Source organism: Brassica napus, chromosome A8 (genome assembly GCF_020379485.1).
Source record: "Brassica napus cultivar Da-Ae chromosome A8, Da-Ae, whole genome shotgun sequence".
NCBI classification, from domain to species: Eukaryota; Viridiplantae; Streptophyta; class Magnoliopsida; order Brassicales; family Brassicaceae; genus Brassica; species Brassica napus.
In genome coordinates, this window is record NC_063441.1 from 6,183,130 (window position 1) to 6,203,653 (window position 20,524).

Genomic DNA, 20,524 nt, shown 5'->3' on the forward strand with positions numbered 1-20,524 from the left:
TAGGCACCCATAGGAGCTGTGGGGTAGTGTCCCGTTGGGGCACCCACAGGAATATGGGGTAGTGGTCTAGCAAGAGCTACCCACGGAGAACGAGAAGACGAGCCAGCCGCGAGAGGCGGGATATAAAAACGTGCATTGTAGATGTCCTTAGTTCATGGTCGGGTACTTGGGTGATCATATAGAGTTTAGAGGGCGTACATGGGGTAGTATTTCTACGCTAGGCACCCATAGGAGTTGTGGTGGAACCCACAGAAATATGGGGTAGTGGTCTAGCGAGAGCTACCCACGGAGAATGAGAAGACGAGCCAGCCGCGAGAGGCGGGATATAAAAACGTGCATTGTAGGAGTCATTAGTTCAAGGTCGGGTATCGGGGTGTTGAAATGGAGTTGGCTAAGTCTATGGTTTGATGTGTGAGGCAATGAGTGAGATCATTGTATTGGTTGATCGCTAGGTTGTTAGAAATGTATAGAATGGAGAATGTTTGGAAAAGAATGATGATGATATGAAATGTTAAGATGCATTAACTGATTGTAGTGGCTAGTCAGCCCTAGTTCCCGCATGGAGTATAGAGTGTCATGCGGGCAGGCTGGTCTAGAGTCGCTTCACTGAGTAACTTGTTGCTCATCCCTCCCTTTCCATTTCCCTGTGCGCAGGACTGTAAGTAGAAGTATATGGATGTGGGTGTGATGGTATTTCAAAGAAGGTTATGCGTCCGTTGACTCTTAGGACCAGTAACGGGACACGTAAGGTTGTCTAAATGAGTAGACATGTGTCCATAACGCCCTTTCGATAACCCCGGTCGGACGCCGGGGGATCGGGCTGTTATAATTATGATGGTCTAAATAATACTGCAATAGAATAATAATAATAAAAAGACAAAGTAGAGTAAAGAAAAAAAGGGAGTTCAAGATTTTTCCTCTTTCATGGTGTTCAGAGATTTCTCTCTTCAATCTTATGCTTTCTCCCTCTAGTATAGTATGAAGCATAGCCGTCAACAATGGCTTAGAAAGAGAAAAATAGGGTTTCAGGTAGTCCAGGGGTATTCTGGTAATATGTGGTGACTTCTGGGCCTAAATTGGTCACAAAATAGGCTCGGCCCGTCTTTTGGGATCACCGTCGATTGACACCATGGGCACACTGTCGATCGACGTTCCTTCATCTCCTTGACAGCTTCCTTTCGCGAGGCAGACTGACCATTCTTCAGTAAAATAGCCATAACATCTGATCTAACCGTTTGATTGACCTCAAACCAGTGGCATTGGAAAGATAACTCAAAGCTCTATCTTGTATCAAAGAATGGGCTCAATCGCACCGTGGTAAGGTCTCCATCCATAGCTAAACATTTCAAGCGTCTTTGCAGTTATGCACCTTAAAAAGCTCCATAATCACCAAAGTTCTCCAAAACGTAACTGAAGCTGAAAATACTCTAAAAGAGACTCCAGAATATTTTAATAGACTCTAAAAAAGTTATATACCATGGTCTAAATGTGGTAAAATCTATGGTATATCAGTGAAAGTATGCAAATTCACCATTTTTCGTTCTTATTGTGTACCACACCAGCATTTGTCAACAATTTTGGGTATTGCAATTCCCTTATTAACCCAACATCCAATAGGTAACAGACTTGATGGCGTATCACTTTGCTGCGAATTTATACATTTTCTTCCTTACTGGTTTATGTTAAGGGTCTACTTACAGCTTCTGCATGATGATTTTTGGGTCTATGTCGGGCATATCCACATAGAACCAGGGGAAGCAATCAGAATTAGACAAGATGATATATATTAGCATCTGCCTCATAGCAGATGGAAGCTTGGATCATATCTTGAGATTCCTGCTAGGATCTCCTTCCATTAAGGGTATTTCTATGAGCTCTTCAACCTCTGGTTCCTCTTTGTCTGAATCCAGAGGTGTCTGCTGTAAATACTATAAGATTGCAGTCATTCCTTTCAGAGTTGTTTGATAGAAGGACGAGAGTTCTTTTGGTCTCCTTTTATTTCATTTATGCCCCATGTGTAAGAAATTTGACGACTTGGTGAAGAGTGGAAAGCATGACTCCCATGTCATTGATCCAAGGGCGTTGATATCACTCAAATTACCCTAAGGAGTAATTTATACACTGTCAAATAAGAGGTCGAGTTGTAGTCATTAGGGATCAAATTCACAGGGAGCTAGGGAACCTAATGGATCTAATATGATTTGTTAAGTAGGAAGTTTTTAAGATTTAAAATATAAATTTATAGTTTTGGTTGAGCAAGTAAGTGCTCGATTGATTGGTTGAGGTTTTGGTGCTTAAAAGGAAATAGCTAGACTTAGGGTTTCTATTTAGGAAACTTGGAATTATAATCCTACAGATGCCTAATGAGTTGCATGAATGATAATGTAAAGCTCAACTGTCAATTCAACAAGTCCATCAGCTATGGCATGTTTGAACTCATCTATTAACTAGATCTAATGACCCAAACAAATGTGTTCGATCAATAGCAGTGTTGATCGATAATCCTATAGGGATATCGATCGATACACCTTTCGCTCCGTCGATCAATTATCCAATATGAATCTCGATCGACGCGCTTCTAGTTAAGCTTTATGCACATGTTGAATAATGCTTACTAAGCTCACTAGATCAGCTCTCGCCTTACTCTTAGCAAGAAACTTAGCTCAGTTAGAATGTTTTCAGGATGAGAATGAAGCTCTCGCTTTTATTTATCAATCCTAGGGCAAGTTCTAGGTAGCTAATCTAGAAACATGCATTAATGAACAATCCTAATGACAATTACTACAACTCAGCAATCTATAGTTGGGGCTAATCTCTCATAACCTATTTAAACGCTAAATCTAAAAGTGGAACTACTCAGACATGGCCAAGCAATTCATGAAAGCAATTAGGTTAGAAAACTTCATAGAATAGTAAAATAGATATTAATATAATTTCAATCACAAATTATAACTTTGGATCATCTCTCCAATCTATCACAATCCTAAAACCTTTTGCTGAAAGTAATAACACTAAAAACACAGAAAAGCACCCCTTTGCCTCTAACATGGTGGCAAAGCTTATATAGTTAGGTTAAGACTCGTCAGGGGTAATCTTGTAAATTGGTGAAGACTTGGGCTTCAAGTCGACTGTGACCAAACGGGCTTTCTGCGCGCTTTGCTGTTGATCGATGTTCAGGTGTGAACATCGATCGATATTCCTCCTCCAATATCGACCGATGGTCGAGCTCGATGGTCATCTTGGGTGCTTGCTCCAAATATTTCCAAAATCATCACTTATCTCTAAATCACTCCTGATCTTATAAATATAATAAATAGACTCTATAATATAATAATACATAGTAAAAATACCTATAAACCATGGATGAAAATGGGTCAAATCCATGGTCTATCAGGCGTCCCACGATCATATTAATAGATGTCGCACAATTTATTGCCAGAAATTTAGTGGACATGTTTACTCCTTCGTATAGACATGGAGTGTTATTTTGCATATTGTTTGCTTGACCACTCCATTGAAGCCCATGAATAGCGTGATTTTCCGGATCAAGGCACCCTTCTCCAGTCCTAGATCATTGTAGGTATCCCTGAATATTAAATTAGTGGAACGTCCACTCCACTAATATCCTCTTCACTAAACGATTACTACCGTGAGTGACACAACCATGATATCATGGTGTGGAGGGAGGGTTTTCTCCTAATTTTCAGTCGTGATGCTTATTACGTCGATTCTAGAGTAGTACACTTAGCTTCCCGGTTATCCCGACCATTCTTAACACTTTTAGTACTATTTTTATCAGCTTCATGTGTGATGCCACTAACTTCAGAGCCATCATATATCACATTTTATTACCATATTGTGGTGTTGTGTAAATCAAGAGTAACTAGGGCTAGGTGATTATTTGCTTCCTTTCTATTAAGCAGGTTTTTAGCTCTAGCGAAGAGAAATTCCAAGATGTATCCTTTTTTTAGTAATTTGTTGACTTCCATGTTTAATGAGGTGCAGTCTTATGATTGTGGTCATTTTGAAATTTGCGCCATTTATTTGTATTACATAATGATTTTAGCTCTCTCATTTTCTTTAGCCGCTTGATTTAGCGGGCTATCTACCTCATAACTTTGAACAATTCTGATTTTGAGATAGACAGATTTGATATGTCTCGCCATTTAGATAATGCCATTCCTTCAGCATTTTTTATGGGATGATGGTGATATATATGATAGGTTTTCCACATGCTACTTTGTTTGGCTTGTGATAGGGTTTATCTTCTTCAGTGCTTTTCTCATTTTTATGACTAAAGATTCCTGATTTTGGGAGAGCTTAATTCAGGATGCCCAATCCTCATCTCATTTTTCTTTTTCCCATGCTCGAGATAGAACATTCTACATGGTTCGACACATATATTTAGTTAATTACTTCTACGGATTACGCCGGACAGCATGCCTCTCTTGAAGTCGGAGATGGCTACACGTTACATTTGGGGATGATTACCTTTTCTTGGTGGAAACACGCTATGTAGTTATGTAGAGGTTCAACTATATGCTTCAGGATTTCATATAAACCGTCGTCTGTCTTTTCCATATTAATGATTCTTGCGAACTGTTCGAAAAATGGTCGGCCAAAGCTGTGAAGGAGTGTATTGGGCCATTGTGCAAATAGATGTACCATTGCAGAGCGGGTACGCTAAAAGTTGATTTGAAACCCTTGCACATGGTAACCTCCCAGATTTCTTTCGGGACCCTTGTATTAAGCATCATTTACTTAGACTGGGCCACACGATTATCAGGATCACTGGTACCATCATATATCCTTAAGCTCAGAAAAGTAGAAATTTCATCGGAATCTCAATCAGGGGGAACTCTCCCAAAAATGGAGTATCCGCATAGGAATCTAGGGTGCTCCGTCTGATTAGGGAAGCGATGCCAAGGAGTCTTTCTATTAGCACATGCACTTTTTCAAATTTCTTAGAGAAGACCTCTTCCAAGTAGGCATTTTTTCCTGATTTCTTAGCCACACTTGTTTCCTGCATGTCAGTGTCTGTGTCTATATATGAGGTGTCATCATCTACAGGAAGGTTAACACAGTCCATTTTTGCGATGGTAACTCCGTCAGATGGATCTTCATTTTTCGAAGGGGTTCACGAATTCACATTCTCTACTCCGGTCAGGATGCCTAGGGGTTACATTGGTCGAGAATGATGTTCAAATATATGGCGTGTCCTTCTTCCAATGTTGATGGATGAGTTTTATCCCCGAAGAACTAGGTTCTCAGTTTTGAGTTGTGATAACCTATGCAGTCTTTCCCTAAACTTCTTAGAGTATCCTTACATCCTTTCCTTCATGGTCTGGACTTCCGAAATGATTCCAGGGTCACCCGCGAGGGTATTGTTTTTTTTTATTTTGTGGAATTCATCTCGGTGAATTGTGTGTGAAAAGCTTTGAGATGAGCAAGCAAGTCGGGATCGGCCATGGTAGCTAAGGGTTGCTATGTTCACTTTTAGTCATCGTTGCATAGTCCTAGTTATCCCTTTTCATCTAGTGCCAAATTGTTAAGGTATAATACAAGAGGGTTTTTGTGAAACTATGGAAAAAAGGAATAAATCAGGAAGAAGAGATTAATTGTTTTATTAATTTTCTGAGATGGAGTACAATGTATCTGTATATAAACCCTAGTTCTATATGCCTTCCTATAACGCAAAAGGGATTAATTGTCTATCCCATTCTTCTATGGTTTTTGAGTCTCTTTTATCGATAGTTACAGTCGGAATATATGTTAGATTTATTCATATCCTGAGATATGGAAAGCTTATCATTTATCTGGATGTTTTCCTTTTTTACCCCAAAAGCAGAAGGAACACGCATGCAAGAGGCGGAAGATGACAACAAGAGAGGAAGGTTGGCAACCTGTTTTAGGCATGTGATTTGCTTCATGGATTAAATATCCCCAACAAGCACATACCCAAAACGGAATCCTCTATAGATGGAAGCCTCTAATAGGGAGGGGTGGGTAACGACCCGCTCCCCTGCGTCTGGCCAGGGTTCATAGTGTGGTTTCATGGACATGTGTCTACTCATTTTAGACATCTCAATGTTTCCCGTTATTAGTCTCAGGACTCTGGACGTACACTGCCTTCGATTATGAACATCAACCTAACCATATCCATGACTTCTACTTAAGTACATTTCTTCGGACATGGGAAATGGAAATGGAGGGAATGACTAAATGGATTACTCAATGAATTGGTTCTAGACTAGTCTCCTTGCATGAGACTTTATACTACTCAATGTGAAACGAGAACTAACTAGCCACTGGAAATCAAGCCATCAATTGGTAATAACATAATAACTAATAGACCAATCGAATCAGCAATTCCTAGACATAGGCTCGACACCACACAACCTAAAATTTAGGACCTCGTGCACGCACACAATCGTCCCCCACCATGGCGGCTATTCTGCAGGGCGCCCAAACCGGTCTACAAACCACACATCTTACGTAACTACCCACTCATGGCCCGTTGGCTCATCTGGCACTGTCCACCATGTGGTCTCAATAGTCATTTATGCCCATAATCGGCATGACTCAATCCTATTAGCTCTACTCTCACAACTTATCACAACATAACACAACATCTCTTTCTAGACGCTACCCATTCTAGGTGCCACACATTTAATTCATTCTCATTCTCATAATTCAACACATTCATTTAGACGTCACCCGTTATCGGTTTCACACGCAATTTAGTTTACAATCAATACAAGCATATTTAAGCATTCTACTATCTTGTTCATTCCATTTATCTATTAACATAATCTTTAAATTCTTTCTAGCATCCTAGCTTTCAACAAACAATCATAACAAGCAATAACAGAAATCGTTGACAAAATTAACAATTCAATCTCTCACATCAACACAAGTCCATTAGGTCCTTTAAGTAGTATGAGCATTCTTATTCAATATGATACATGCATCTAACAACCTGACAAGCATTGTGATCTACCAACCTAATTAGCAAGAACGTCCAACCAAACCCTAATTCCCACATCAAGCAATATACATAATCATTAGGAAAACTATCTTCGAATCATCTCACCTGGAAGTAGATCTGATAGAACTCGAGAACAAGGAACCATAGCAAGCAACAACCAAGCACTCCAACTCGGCTGGTGGCTCGGGATCGGTGGCCGACGGCTTCTTTGGTGGTGCACGCGGTGGTCCGGCAAAGAGATATAGAGAGAGAGATCAGCGACAAGGAGAGAGAGAGATGGTTGCGTGAAAGACAAAAATAGAGATGATGGCTAAAGATTTTGGTCTCCAGAATTCTCTGCATGGCTCCGCTTAAAATTTGTGATGCAAGAAGAGAGAAGGGGACTTCTATATTTATAGGGGAAAAAAGAAAAACCCTAGGTGTATTCCTAATGGATCTAATGAGATTTCATTTAAACCTAAAAGGGTTTGAGTTTTGGGTCGTTACAAGATGCATTACATATCTCGTAATTAGGACATTTGTTTATTTACTTAATCCTAAGAAAAATTTTGGGTTTAAATTTTGGGCTGTTACAAGGTGCATTACATATTTCGTAACAAGGATCTTTGTTTGTTCTTTGGACACATTAATTGTTTTCTTTGTTATATCTATATTATTAAAAGGGAAGGAGTCTTAAAAAATCTAATTAAACAAAGTTGTTGGACCATTTCATTAGACTTAACTATTTATTTAGTTTTACCTTATATTTCTCTAACTATAAATACTTTACATAATTTAAATAAACTCATTTATTACTCTCACATAATCATAATTACTCTAACAATAAATTCTCATGAATATATGACAGATTATTCAAACATGTTTACACATGATGTGATCATTACCACATATAGTTTCATTAATAGTATAAATTTTTTTAATGGTTTGGTTATGTTTAATAGGTATATACTTTGTATTTTAAAATTTTAAGTATTCTTTTATTCCTTAGTTTGATTTTTATTTTTCTATTCCAAAGATATAGGATATGCTCGGCTATTTATGAAATTTAGCTTAATTTTAGGGTTTTTTCCAATTTAGTACGGTTCAATGCACCCGAGTAAATGTATCCAAACATATACATTATCTTATATAGAAAGTATATAAGAAGAATTTATTTAATTTTAAAAATAAATCTGTGTTTTCTAAGCGCGGGTCAAAATCTAGTGTTATGATTAAATTATACATATATATTCGGAGTGATATGCATGAGTCTATGGATTACGGGTCCAGCGTCTTATACCTTTTAAAGTGATTTTCATGTACTCAATCATTTTTCTTGTCTTTTTTAGGTGAAACTGGCGAATAGATGACATCCGCAAGAACTGGTGTCATGGGTATTTTTCTTGGGTTTTTTTTTTTTAGTTACGACATGGATTTATTAAAATTTGTTGATTGACTCTAATGAGGGAAAAGATGTTCTCAAAAGATGATGAGATGGGTGTTACACAATTATTCCGAATTCGAAGGAACCTTGCACATAGGGGGGTACATTATTTAATTTTCTAGTTTGAAAACACGATTACATTATTTGTTAAACATAAAATCAAGCGAAAAATATAGTCATGACACACAAACCGAAAATTTGCCGTACACTGGAAAACAACCATTGTCGCCATATCTACTAGCAGAATTCTCCTAATATATTATTGTTCGCCACACCCCATCACGCCTGATCAAATGTGCGTCCTTGGTGCAAGGACGAGGTGATCTTTCTTATGCATAGCGAGTCCGGTCATGACGTCCATCTTTATGTCCTCAGGTTTAATCCCTTTCGGTAGGCTCCAATCGAATCGGTAGAGAAGGTTAGCAAAAGGTATCTCTACCATTGCGACTCCAAGATGCATAGCGGGGCACATTCTTCTGCCTGACCCGAAAGGTAGGAGCTCAAAATCTTGCCCCTTGAAGTCCACTCCTTTCTGCTCGTTCATGAACCTCTCTGGAATGAACTCATTAGGGTTGTCTCCCCAGGCGGCTGTGTCACGAGAAACCGCCCATGCGTTCACCTGAATGATGGTCTTCGCCGGAATATCATAGCCACCTATCTTCGCGTCTGCTATGGTTTCTCTATGTAGAAGAATTGGGATGACTGGTTCGAGACGGAGTGACTCCTTGATGACGGCCTTCAGATAAGGGAGATTGGGGATGTCTTCTTCGGAGACGTATCCTTTGTCACCGACCACATTCCTAACTTCATCTTGAGCTTTCTTCATTGCTTCAGGGTACTTTATAAGGTAAGTCATGGCCCATACTACCACTGCTGCCGCAGTGTCAGTTCCCGGTACAACAATATCCTGTTGAAATTGGGACAAAGTTATTTTTAAATCTTTCATCAAAAGTAAACCTATAAACCAAAAAAGGCTGACCTAACAAAAGAAAGGAAATAATAATAGTTTCACTTAGAAAAAATAGCATTTAGTAATTATTGAGGGACTGAGTTACGAACCAATATCATGGCCTTGACATTTTCGTGGGTAAATTTGATGGAGAAAGGTTGATCTCTGTAGATCTGCATCAAAAGATCAATGAAACTCTCCGTCTCAGGTTTAGGACGGCTAGGGTCAAGAGTCTCATCGAGAAGTTCTTGAAGGTAAGTGTCGAGCTCCTTGAAAGCTCTCTTGAGACGCGCATTAAGACCAGTGAGATTGTCAAGAAATCCGAAATAAGGGAAAAGGTCGGAGAAAAACAGAGTGCCCAAAAGGGCTTGAGTCTCGTACAAGATGTTTATGAATCTCTTCATCTCGGTTCCGTACTCGTTATACCGCTTACCAAAAGCTTGTCTACAGACGACACAGTTGGTGAAGGACAAGAGAAGCTCACTTAAATCAACGGTCCCTGATTGATCAGCGGCTTTGTAGATCTTGTCCATCATACGTTGGCACTCTTCTTCTCTAACGGGTCGGAAACTTGCGACGCGATTTGGGCTGAATAGGTTAACCATACACATCTTCCTCATCTCACGATAGTACGCTGTGTACTGTCCGAAACCAAGCTCACGACCTTGATATGACATCGTTTGTTGCCCCTTCAGGAGAGGACGAGCGGTGAAATTGAGGTCCTGGGTCTTGAGGAGTTCCTTGGCTAACTCAGCCGATGAGATCACTGCAAGGCAGCGTCCACCGATTTTCATTGTGAAAATTGGACCGTAGAGCTTGGAGAGACGAAAGAGGAAGTGTTGGGGGTTAAATTTCTCCATCTGGTGGAGGTTTCCAATAATAGGAAGACCTTTTGGCCCCGGAGGCAGCCGGAGAGATTTCTTCGTGGAGCTCCGAAGGAGGAAGAAGGCTGCGACTGCTACCATCGCGGCAATAATCAAGAAGAGATCCATTTGTACTACTGCTTGTTTTTGGATATTTTCTACCATTGCAAGTGATGGTCTGATTAAATAGGAAGGCTAAGTCGTCGCTTACTTTAGAGGGTTATCATTTTAAATTTTTTTTTTTTGGTTGGTTGGTTGGTTATATTTGTTTTGTTTTGTTTTGACGGGTGACAGAACTTGCGTTGTTTTTAAAACGTGATTTTAGTAGGTGAACTGGCTTCTTTGTCTCTAATATGCATAGTGAGATACATTTTTAAATGTAAACAATTTCTGAAAACAATCAGATGTAATTATCGAGATCATTTTAAAATATGAAAATATCACCATAAAATGGATTTGAGTCTATATAAAATAGAACTCGATAAAAGAATTTTATATAATTTGATATGATATAGCAAGGTGATTGCATAACCTTTTAACCATAAATATTTTAACCATTAATTCATGTTGTTTTTCTTTATACATAAGGAGTTGACTGGGTAATTTTTTCCTTTGAATACATACATATATTGGAATATAATATCGAATGAGTATAAGTTAAAAGTTATTACTGAAATCGAAAATGAAAAACTTAAGAAAATATCAAATTTAGGTTTCGTTCTATAAACTTTGTGAAACTTAAATTATCAAAGTAAGTTTAAAGTTTTTGAGAACTGTCAAAAATTTCTTCTGATTTAGGTGTCATTCTTCAGGAACCCTTTCTAAGTCACAAAATTTGGGTTTAATATATGAAATTATATGCTTGTTTAATCAAAGCCATAATTTGGGTTTAACTGCCATAACTTCATATAACTTAAAATATTGAAGTACCATTTTTGAGTATGAAAGTCTAATGAACAGAAATGCATACTTCGCCAAACTAGTCTTGTTTTAAATTATGTAAATACTTTGTACTTCAATAATTTGTAATGAAAACGTCAATTTTTCAGTTTAACTGTGTATAATTTCAACTTAAAAGTCTGTCGGATAATTCTGCGGAACAGCAAGAGAATTATTTAAAAAGATATGTCCCCATTTCCTGCGCAGCCAATTTTGAAATTAAAGGCCGTCAAAATACACCAGTTTAACTCATGTGGAAATAATTGTCATGTGCTTGCAAATCCTACAATGTCTATGGCAGTATCATCTGTATTAAAGGGTTTAAGTGTAACGATCCGGGTTTAGAAATACTTTTATTTTCATAAGCAGAGAACTGTTAGACGTTTTATCTGCAGAAGTGTTTTTATTCGAAGTGTTTGAAACACTTGCTGTTGAAGATAATTAATACATGAACAAATGTGATCCTAGCCAAAATCAACACTGTAGAACGGTTGAGAAAGGGATAAGCTTTTCTGCGCGAATCAGAGACTCAAGCACACAAGGGCTGTGGATCGAATGATGACACATTAAGAAAATTGAACCTAGATTTGTTGGATATTATACACCAACAGACCGAGAGAAAACTCAATAAAAACAAGATGATAAAAAGATGGTTGTTATTCAGACTGATTTCAAAACACACATATAAAGAAAGAACCTTCACTACAAGAAAACATAGTAGTTTATGAGGGAAGAAATATTCGCCGGAAATTTCTGAGAAATTTCTGACGAATTTACGAAAAATATGAAATTTTACCATACAACGAAATAGCATCGAAAATAATCGAAGAAATACCGACGACTCCCAAGAAAGATTAAATGATTTAGGGTATAGATTTGGGGTTTATGTTTTCGCGGAACGGATTGCAAAATTGCCGTAGGAGATTCGTCAGAAATTTCCGACGAATTTTCGATGAGCTTGAGTTTTAGATATGAAATCTTCAAAATAAATGTTAAACAGGATACCTACAAGATCACCAAGACATATAGTAAATGATAAATATGATGTGGGTTAATAATACCTCAATTATTTAAAGCTATGTACATATTCGGATGCATCGACATATACATAACCTTTCTTGTTAACACTTATATACTCAAGCAAATATTTACGGTGATCCATCTTACAATCTTTAATTTGTGTGTTTTCAAACATTATGAAGATTATAACCCCTAATAATCATCAATATACTATCAATAGCTATTATTTAGTTTATTTTTTCTTTGTTTCGAAAATCCAATACGTAATTCGTCAGAAATTCATCGCGAATATATTTCCGACGAATTTTCGAGGAATATGGTATATTCCTACGAATTTCCGACGAAAATGGTATATTCATCGGAATTTTTTCGGAAATTGAAAATTTTCTGGGAAAAAACCTGCCTAATTTTTCGTGAAGCTCCAAATAAAAAAATTCCAACGGATTTCTGACAAACTCAATACGTCAGAAATTTTTAATATAAAAACGTAAACCCCTTCTTCTTCCTCATTTCTCCTCTCTCATTTGACTTATGTTGCTTTTTGATTGTAAAATTGTGAATTTTAGGTTTTGAATGTTGGAATTATGTTAGGATGAAGAATTTTATGAATTAGATGTTAGATTTTGTTGTTAGGTTGTGGTTTACGTAGGTTTGATTTTGATTTTGTAGTTTGTTTATTTAATTTTTTGTTTTGTGAAATTTATAAAGTTTTATTATTTTATAAAATGTTTTTCAAATTTTAAAACCTTTTTAGAGTTTTTATAATTTTTGAAAGTGTTATTTCAAAAAAAATAAAATAAATAAATATATATATATATAACACTTTTCAAGTTTTTATTAATTTTTGTTGTCCGTCGGAATTTCGTTAGAAATTCGTTAGAAAACCCGAATTTTTTTTCCGACGAGATATAACCGACAATTGTTTCATTAGAATATTGGCAGAAATAGCTTATTCCGACGAATTTTCGACGAAATCGTCCGTATGAAACAAGATGTTTTCTTGTAGTGCTTGCACATGCACAAGGTCTCAAAAATACAAAAAAGAGTAAAAACACAAGGATCCTCTCGAAAATGCAACAAAGAACAAATAAAGACTAAATGTTTGACTTAGAAAACTTATATATATATAAAACATAACATAAGATAGAAATGATAACTCTTATTTTCGGACCGAAGGATCAACAACCAAGTGATTCGAAATAACTTGTGGTCTCGCTAAAAACCTTCCTTTGGAAAACTCAGTGGGACAAAACCAAAGGTAAGGAAAAGAGCAACAAAAGCTACTTGCTTAGTTGTTGAGATCTTGAACTTGGACTGTCTTGGATGGTGGTTGAAGTATAAAAATGATAGTGCTTCCATCTCGAACAATTTATTATTCTTGTTGCATCCTCAGCTGCAAGCTTTCCATGATCAGATTCATGCATCCATTGTCTTGTGATATCAATGATCACATCATCCCTTCCTCTTCAGAAAGATTTGACCTCTAATATGTTTTACCTGCAATAAAATGGACCAAACCAGCAACTTTAAAGTTTGAAATCAGATTACACTTACCTTGGAAGACTCGGTGATATGCATTGTTGCTGATCCGTTTGGTTATGTAGAAGGGACTGTCAAATTTTTGCAAAAGGTTGGTTCTACTTTCTCTGGATGCATTCCTCAAACCTTATTCATAATCACATAGCAAGTTAGCACATGAAAGTTCATCATAGAGTAAGTCTTATTCAAAATCTGTTTTTGCTCGGTTTTGTTTTGTATTCTGGATCTAGAGGTGCTTCTTTGTTGATGATGAATCCAGTGATGTCTTGGTGCTTATCCTGCTCAAAATCAGGTGGTCTGAACTGCTTGTGCTCCTCTTGCTTGTAGTTTTTTCTTTTGTGCTTCAAGGCTTCTCTGAAATTTGTATGTGGTTCTTTTGACAAAAGCAAGTGCATTATATCTTTGTATTTAGTGATAACATAATCCTTGAAAACATAATTACTTACCTTAGCAAGCTCCTCTGGTCGCCATAAGTAAGTTTGTGGCCTTCCAACCCAATCAGATACATTTATTTCACCACATCAACCCAAAATGACATGTTTTGCCAAAATGGGAATATCATGATGATGATCAGATGGCCATTTCCTGTGTTCTCTAGTTCGTTGGATCCATAACTGATGTGGTTTAATTCTCCAATTGGCTTCTGAGACATGTAACACCTTTATTCAAAGGATGAGAGATTAACAAAATCAAATGTCGATGCAGCTGATTTCTTCTCAGTCAGTTTGATCTTGTTTATGTGATTCCACAACTCTCCTCCAGGCTCAAATATATTATGTTTCATACCCAATTTATGTCTTGACAGCTCCACTGCTATTTTCTTATTCCAAACAAAAGAAGTGATTAGAAAATTATCCAATAATGTCTTTTAGAAACCATATGATACATGGTGTTTTTGACACCATTTTGTATATGCTTTATAACTTGTTTTTCAATATTTTATCGAGTTAGTCTAGTCCTTTAAGAGCCATTTCAGGTCTGGAGTTCACTGAAGAGCTAAAGGAAGAAGCGTCAAGAAAGGAGCAAGAATTGGAGTCTTTCCCCGTGGAACAATCGAGCGGAGCAGTCTGACGGTTGATCCCACCAGAAGCAGCCAGAAGATTGTTCCCGACATTTATGGAAGTTTCCATATCTTTCAAAGATTTGCCCTAGTCACATAATCTCTCCTTTGAAGTCGATGGCACCTCCATATAAAATCCATCCTTATCTTTATTTTGTTTTCTACGCTTGTTTTTGCAAGAATTCTAGATTGTATTTGGCGATTTGCAACTTGTTAGGGAGAAGGCTCCATCTCTCATCTAGAGAAGATTATCATGAACCCTTGTTTTCTACTCTATTTTCTATGCAGTATTATTCAGAAATCATGTTTGTGTCATCTTGCATAATGATAGAGTAGTCAGTTCAGCTTGCTTAGGGTTTTAGGGTGTTTGATCACAAGAGCTGAACATAGATAAGCGATCTCATTAGTGTCTTCATTCATATAATACTTATTGCTTGCATTAACTTGATCACTTAATGTTCGAACCTAAGTTAATTAACTCACTAACTGTGTAGAAGATAGCTGGATCAATTATGAATGAGCTTAGTATCCCTAATCAGCGAAAGTAGATATTAGGGTGTTAAGTGAATTATCTCTAAAGCTTGCTATCGCATATTGTTCCAAGCAAGAGCTTAGGTAACAAGATCGATCTGCAAAAGGAACAACACCACGACAGTGGGTTGTCCCAGCACGAGTGATCCGAGTTCTAGATTGCATCTCATCGCGCTTGAATAATTGTTTGGCTCAGTATCAGCACCCGATGAATTACCCTAGGCTAGCTTCTTGTTTAAATTGAACACAACCTTTCATTACTTATTCCCTACGTCACTATTGAAATTAAAACCACTCATTGTTCTTAGCTTGATATCGAACTCATAAGAGTAAAGTGTGAACTGGTCTTCTGGATTGAATCTCAAATATTACAATTACCACTGTTAAACTTGATAGTGGCAAGGATTAATTTTTAGTGTATCAAGTTTTGGCACCGTTGCGGCGGGGACCAGATTTTTACCTTTATTTTTTGGTTTTATATTTAGTCTAAGATATCTAACTTTCTTTTATTTATTTGTTCAAGCTGATGATCCAGGTGCATGACCAGTAGAAATACTCGAAGCAACGCACAAGGACCACTCCAACAGCTTACCAACGAAGAGCTCGCAAGATTAGAAAGACAGAACCGTCAACAGCCAGGACCAACCGACACCAATATGGGTGATCACGGTAATCAAGATGATCTCACTGCTGCAATGGCACTCACGCAACAGCAGATGCAACAGACAATCCAGGCACAACAAGCCGCTTCTGAGCAAGCAGCCTGAAACGCTGAAGAAGCTCTTCAGATTGGGCAGAGGAACTTCCTACGTAACCTGCCAGCCACACGCTCTGCCATCAACCCACCACCCTGCACCAGACAAGACTTTGAAATCAAGCCAGCCTTGATCAGTTTAGTGCAGAGGAAGATATTCAATGGCTTGCCCCTGGAAATCCCAATGGATCACATTGAGAACTTTGAGAAAGTGTGCGGCTTCACTCGAGCAAACGGAGTACCACCAGACTACATCAAATGCACACTGTTCCCTTTCTCTCTTGATGGGAAGGCTGCTCGCTGGCTAGACTCTCTACCAACCGGATCACTCACTTCGTGGGAGTAGGTCCGATCTTCATTCCTTAGCCACTTCTACACGAAGTAAAAGACAGCAGCTCTGAGGCAGAAGATTGCCACCTTCAAACAGTTGGTGGACGAACCTTTTTGTGATGAATGGGAACGATTCAACGTCTATCGAAGAGAGTGCCCACATCACAGTTTTGAGGATGAGTATCTCTTTGGAGTGTTCTATGATGGAGTAGGATGGGAGTACCGAAACGCCCTCAACTCAGCCTTTAAGGGAGATTTCAGGACCCAATCAACGCAAAGAGCGTTTGAGCTGATTGAAAACATGGTGTCAAGCTCATCCGATAATAACAGGGAGAGTGATCGCACCCAAAAGGTGAACAGCATCGACAACAGCAAGATAGATGAGCTGACCGCCAAGGTTGATCAACTGATTAAGAGCAACCAGAACTAGGTTTTCATCATGGAGGAATCTCCTCAGGATAAGGCAACTGCAGACAATAATTTGGAAGCAGATCAGTTAGCGGATGATCAAAATGAGGTCAGTTAGGTCAATGGACAGGGATGGCAGTTCAAGAACTATCACCCAAACCCTAACGGGAGGAACAATCCACATATGTACAACTACCCCAAGCTTGATACTCCGGCTGACAATACCCAGAACAACCAAGGGCAGAACGCTGGGTACCAAAAGGGGTACAACCAGAACCACCAAGGGAAAACCTATGTCCTCAGCGAGGCTCAGCACAATCAGTTCCAGAATCAGAAACAGCTGACCAACCAATAAGTTACTCCAGCGGCCACAACTGCTCCGCAAGATGAGTTAAAAAGTCTAGCCATGATGATGCATCATCTACTACAAGGTCAGCATATGCAAGGCAAGGTGTTGAATCAGGTCACCACTGACATCAACACTAGAATGAACCACATGTTCAATGACCTGAGCACAAAGTACGACAACGTTGCCAGCCACATGCGACAGATGGATATTCATATTGCTCAAACCGCTGAAAGTGTAAAGACGCAGCAAGGTACATGATATACCTTGGATTTGACCCGTTTTCATCCATGGTATATAGGTGTTTTACTATATATATATCTATGTTTTCTACTCTTCTAGGTATGTTTTCAGGTTCAGGTGCATTTCGGAGTAAAGCTATGACTTTAGAGCATTTTGGAGGTTAAAGGACATTTCATCCGAGCTGACCATGTAGAGGTCGACGAGAGGAAGAACAATCGATCGATGCGCATCCAGTGCTGTCGATCGACACCATGAGATGCCTCGACAAATGAAGATTAATATCAATCGATGTACACAAGTACCATCGATCGATGTCGAGACATTGGACATGTGACATTTTGGATCCAGCGGACATGAAGCCCAAGTCCAAGCCAAATTACGAAAATGCCCTGATGAGTTTTTAACCTAGTAGTTTATATACTGCCTAAGTGTTTTTGACGGCAGAGAGAGCTTTTTGTTACAGTTTTACTTTGAGAGAGAGAGAGAGAGAGAGTTTTGGAGAGAAGATCACTTGTGATTGGAACTCCTTGTTTTCATTTCTTTTCATCTATACTATGAATTCCCATTTCTTCATTGTCATGAATTGCTTTGCTATGTCTGAGTAGTTCACTCAAGCACCCTTGTTATCCCATCCTGACATCTATCTATCATATTAGGACTGCTAGAGAGGGCTAACCGCCAATTTAGTATCTTAATAGGACATATCATACTCGCGCATATGCCTGGCTAGAACCCGTCGATCGATGTCCTCAACTGACTATCGGTCGACATAGGTAAAGGTGTATCGGTCGACGTCCCTATAGGACCATCAATCGACACTCTTTCGTTGTCAACATACTAACCGTTGAGACACAAGATCTAGTTTGTTAACCAGTGAAACATGCGACAGCTGATCACTGAGTTAAGCGGTTGAGCTCTAACATATCATGCATGCAACAAATAGGCATATATAGATATTATAATCTCCAACACCTGAATAGTGGCCCTGCATCTAATATCATTTCCAACCAAGTTACATTTACTATTTACTTCACTTGTTACTATTGCTATTTCATTTAAACATTTACAACTCTTAGAATTAATAAACACCAGATTTAATTGTTCCCTAGCTCCTTGTGGATTCGATCCCTCAGTACTACATCTGAACCTCTTTTGATGAGAGTAACACTCCTTAGGGTAATTTGAGTGGTATCAAATTTGGCACCGTTGCCGGGGAGCTTTGATCGCCATTAGATTTAGTTTTATTGATTCTTATTTTCTTCTCTACCCCCTTTCTAACATAATCTTTTTCTTGTCTTTTCAGGTGCATGCCCAGCGGTACCAGAAGCAACAAAGAGAAAGACTTGCTGTTCTCAGACGATCCTGCTCATTTGGAACGCACCATCCGTAGAGGTGAACGTTCCACATCGCTCGACGCAACAACTTCGTCGTCGATCGATACTCACAACCAACCGTCGACCGGCACCAGACCTTCATCGTCGATCGATCCTAATCGTTCGACAACGATCGATATTACACCTCGTATGTCGATCGATACCGTATCGTCAAAAATGGTAAACGTTATTATTCTAACACAGGACGAGAACAGAATGCAACAGGTCAGAAAATAAACGCTCAGGGGACTGTAATCCCTGATGATGATGCTACAGGAGCTGCTCAACCTGTAGACGAGGACGCTCGATCGAAACCACTGGCCGACTACAATCGCCCAGATGAGTACTATTCCAACAGATCAGCTATTCGACTTCCGGAGATCCAGAAGCAGAATTTCGAGCTGAAGCTTCAATACTACATGCTCGTGTCGCAGATACCCTACTCTGGGTTACCACACGAGCATCCTATGGACCATCTAGAACAGTTCGAGGATTTAAACGCTGCTATTCGGATGGAAGGAGTCCCCGAAGATTACCTGCTGTGCAAGCTCTTCAGATACACACTAAATGGAGAAGCGATGCACTGGCTTAGGCAACCCACATGATCCTTAACATCCTGGGCCGACATCAAGAATGCTTTCTTACGAAACTTCTTCGATGAGGCGCGCGCTGAAGAACTTCGAAACTAAATTTCCACATTCTCGCAGGAGGCTGGAGAGTCCTTCAAAGATGCGTGGATTAGAGTTAGGTTCTTCCAGCGAGACTGTCCACACCACGGATTTAACGAAGTGCAGCTGCTAAGAACTTTCTTCCGAGGTCTCGCCTTACAATATCAAATGGCTCTTGATACGGCGAGTGAAGGAAACTTCACTACTTGGAATCCGTTAGAAGCTGTGAGACTTATCGAAAACCTTGCTAACAGCAGCAGCACCAAAAACACTGACTCTGAACGGAAGAAGTCTGTAGCCTCTATCGGGAAGGAACAGATGGACGAAGTAAGAGCTAAGTTAGATGTGGTGCACGGGCTTCTTAGGAAGCAAGTCTGTTTAGCTGAACGAGAAGTAACAGATACGGAAGGAGAAAAAAATGTGAACTACATCGGAGGTACCGGATTCCAGAAATTTGGAAACCAGGGCGGAATCAGAAACTTCTTTGGAAATGGTCAAAGAAGTAACCAGAGTTCACAATTTCAAAAACCCTTCAACAACAGCAAAAGCTACTCGAACTCCTACTACCAGAATCCACTACCCCAGACTCAGGAAAGCAAGATCGAAGAAATGCTTGATCGAGTACTTTTGGGACAACAACAAATCACCGTGGATTTCAACGGTAAAATAGACTCCGCCTACAACAATCTGAACACCAAAATCGAGACATTAGGGACTCAGGTGAGAAAACTTGAAACGCAAGTGATTCAGACTGGCGAAAGTATAAAGAGGCAAGAAGCTTTCGCTAGAGAGGCAGGAGCTTACAAAGGAAAACACCACGTAAATGCCATCATAGATGATGATTTCTGGCAAGTGGTGAGACATGAAAAGCTTGAGGAAGGAGACTTCGAAATCGAAAGCTCCATGAGTCTCGGCGGATCCCAATGGTGTCGACCGATGTCGATGAACTCGCATCGATCGACAGACCATGACGAAGATCGATGGACGGATTACTCCAGTCATCGATCGACGTCGTCCGCTAAATCGACTGAATGCAATGCAGTTCGAATTCTAACTCATGAGGAATTCGCAGCTAAGCATCCTCACCCAC

The 20,524-nt window shown here is 39.1% G+C and overlaps 1 protein-coding gene and 2 non-coding genes across 3 annotated transcripts; all 3 read right to left on the minus strand.

The window, feature by feature from the left end:
* Positions 1 to 8,505: 8,505 nt before the first annotated feature.
* Positions 8,506 to 10,453, minus strand: LOC106361266 (cytochrome P450 83B1). Its single transcript, XM_013800990.3, has 2 exons — positions 9,471 to 10,453; positions 8,506 to 9,318 (listed from the first exon to the last, which is right to left on the minus strand). Exons 1-2 carry the CDS (start codon positions 10,386 to 10,388, stop codon positions 8,701 to 8,703), a joined length of 1,536 nt encoding a protein of 511 aa, XP_013656444.2. The 5' UTR covers positions 10,389 to 10,453; the 3' UTR covers positions 8,506 to 8,700.
* A 6,007-nt stretch (positions 10,454 to 16,460) lies between these two features.
* LOC125577451 lies at positions 16,461 to 16,567 on the minus strand. The gene has a single exon (XR_007315867.1). It is a non-coding gene; the product is annotated as a small nucleolar RNA R71 (small nucleolar RNA).
* Positions 16,568 to 19,440: 2,873 nt separating this feature from the next.
* LOC125577455 lies at positions 19,441 to 19,547 on the minus strand. The gene has a single exon (XR_007315870.1). It is a non-coding gene; the product is annotated as a small nucleolar RNA R71 (small nucleolar RNA).
* Positions 19,548 to 20,524: the final 977 nt, after the last annotated feature.

Excerpts from the sequence above, each read along its gene's own strand:
- LOC106361266 (XM_013800990.3), bottom strand. The coding sequence starts at position 10,388 with ATGGTAGAAAATATCCAAAAACAAGCAGTAGTACAAATGGATCTCTTC. Across the intron at positions 9,319-9,470 it reads ATGTCAAGGCCATGATATTG|GATATTGTTGTACCGGGAAC; the intron begins GTTCGTAACTCA and ends CAATTTCAACAG.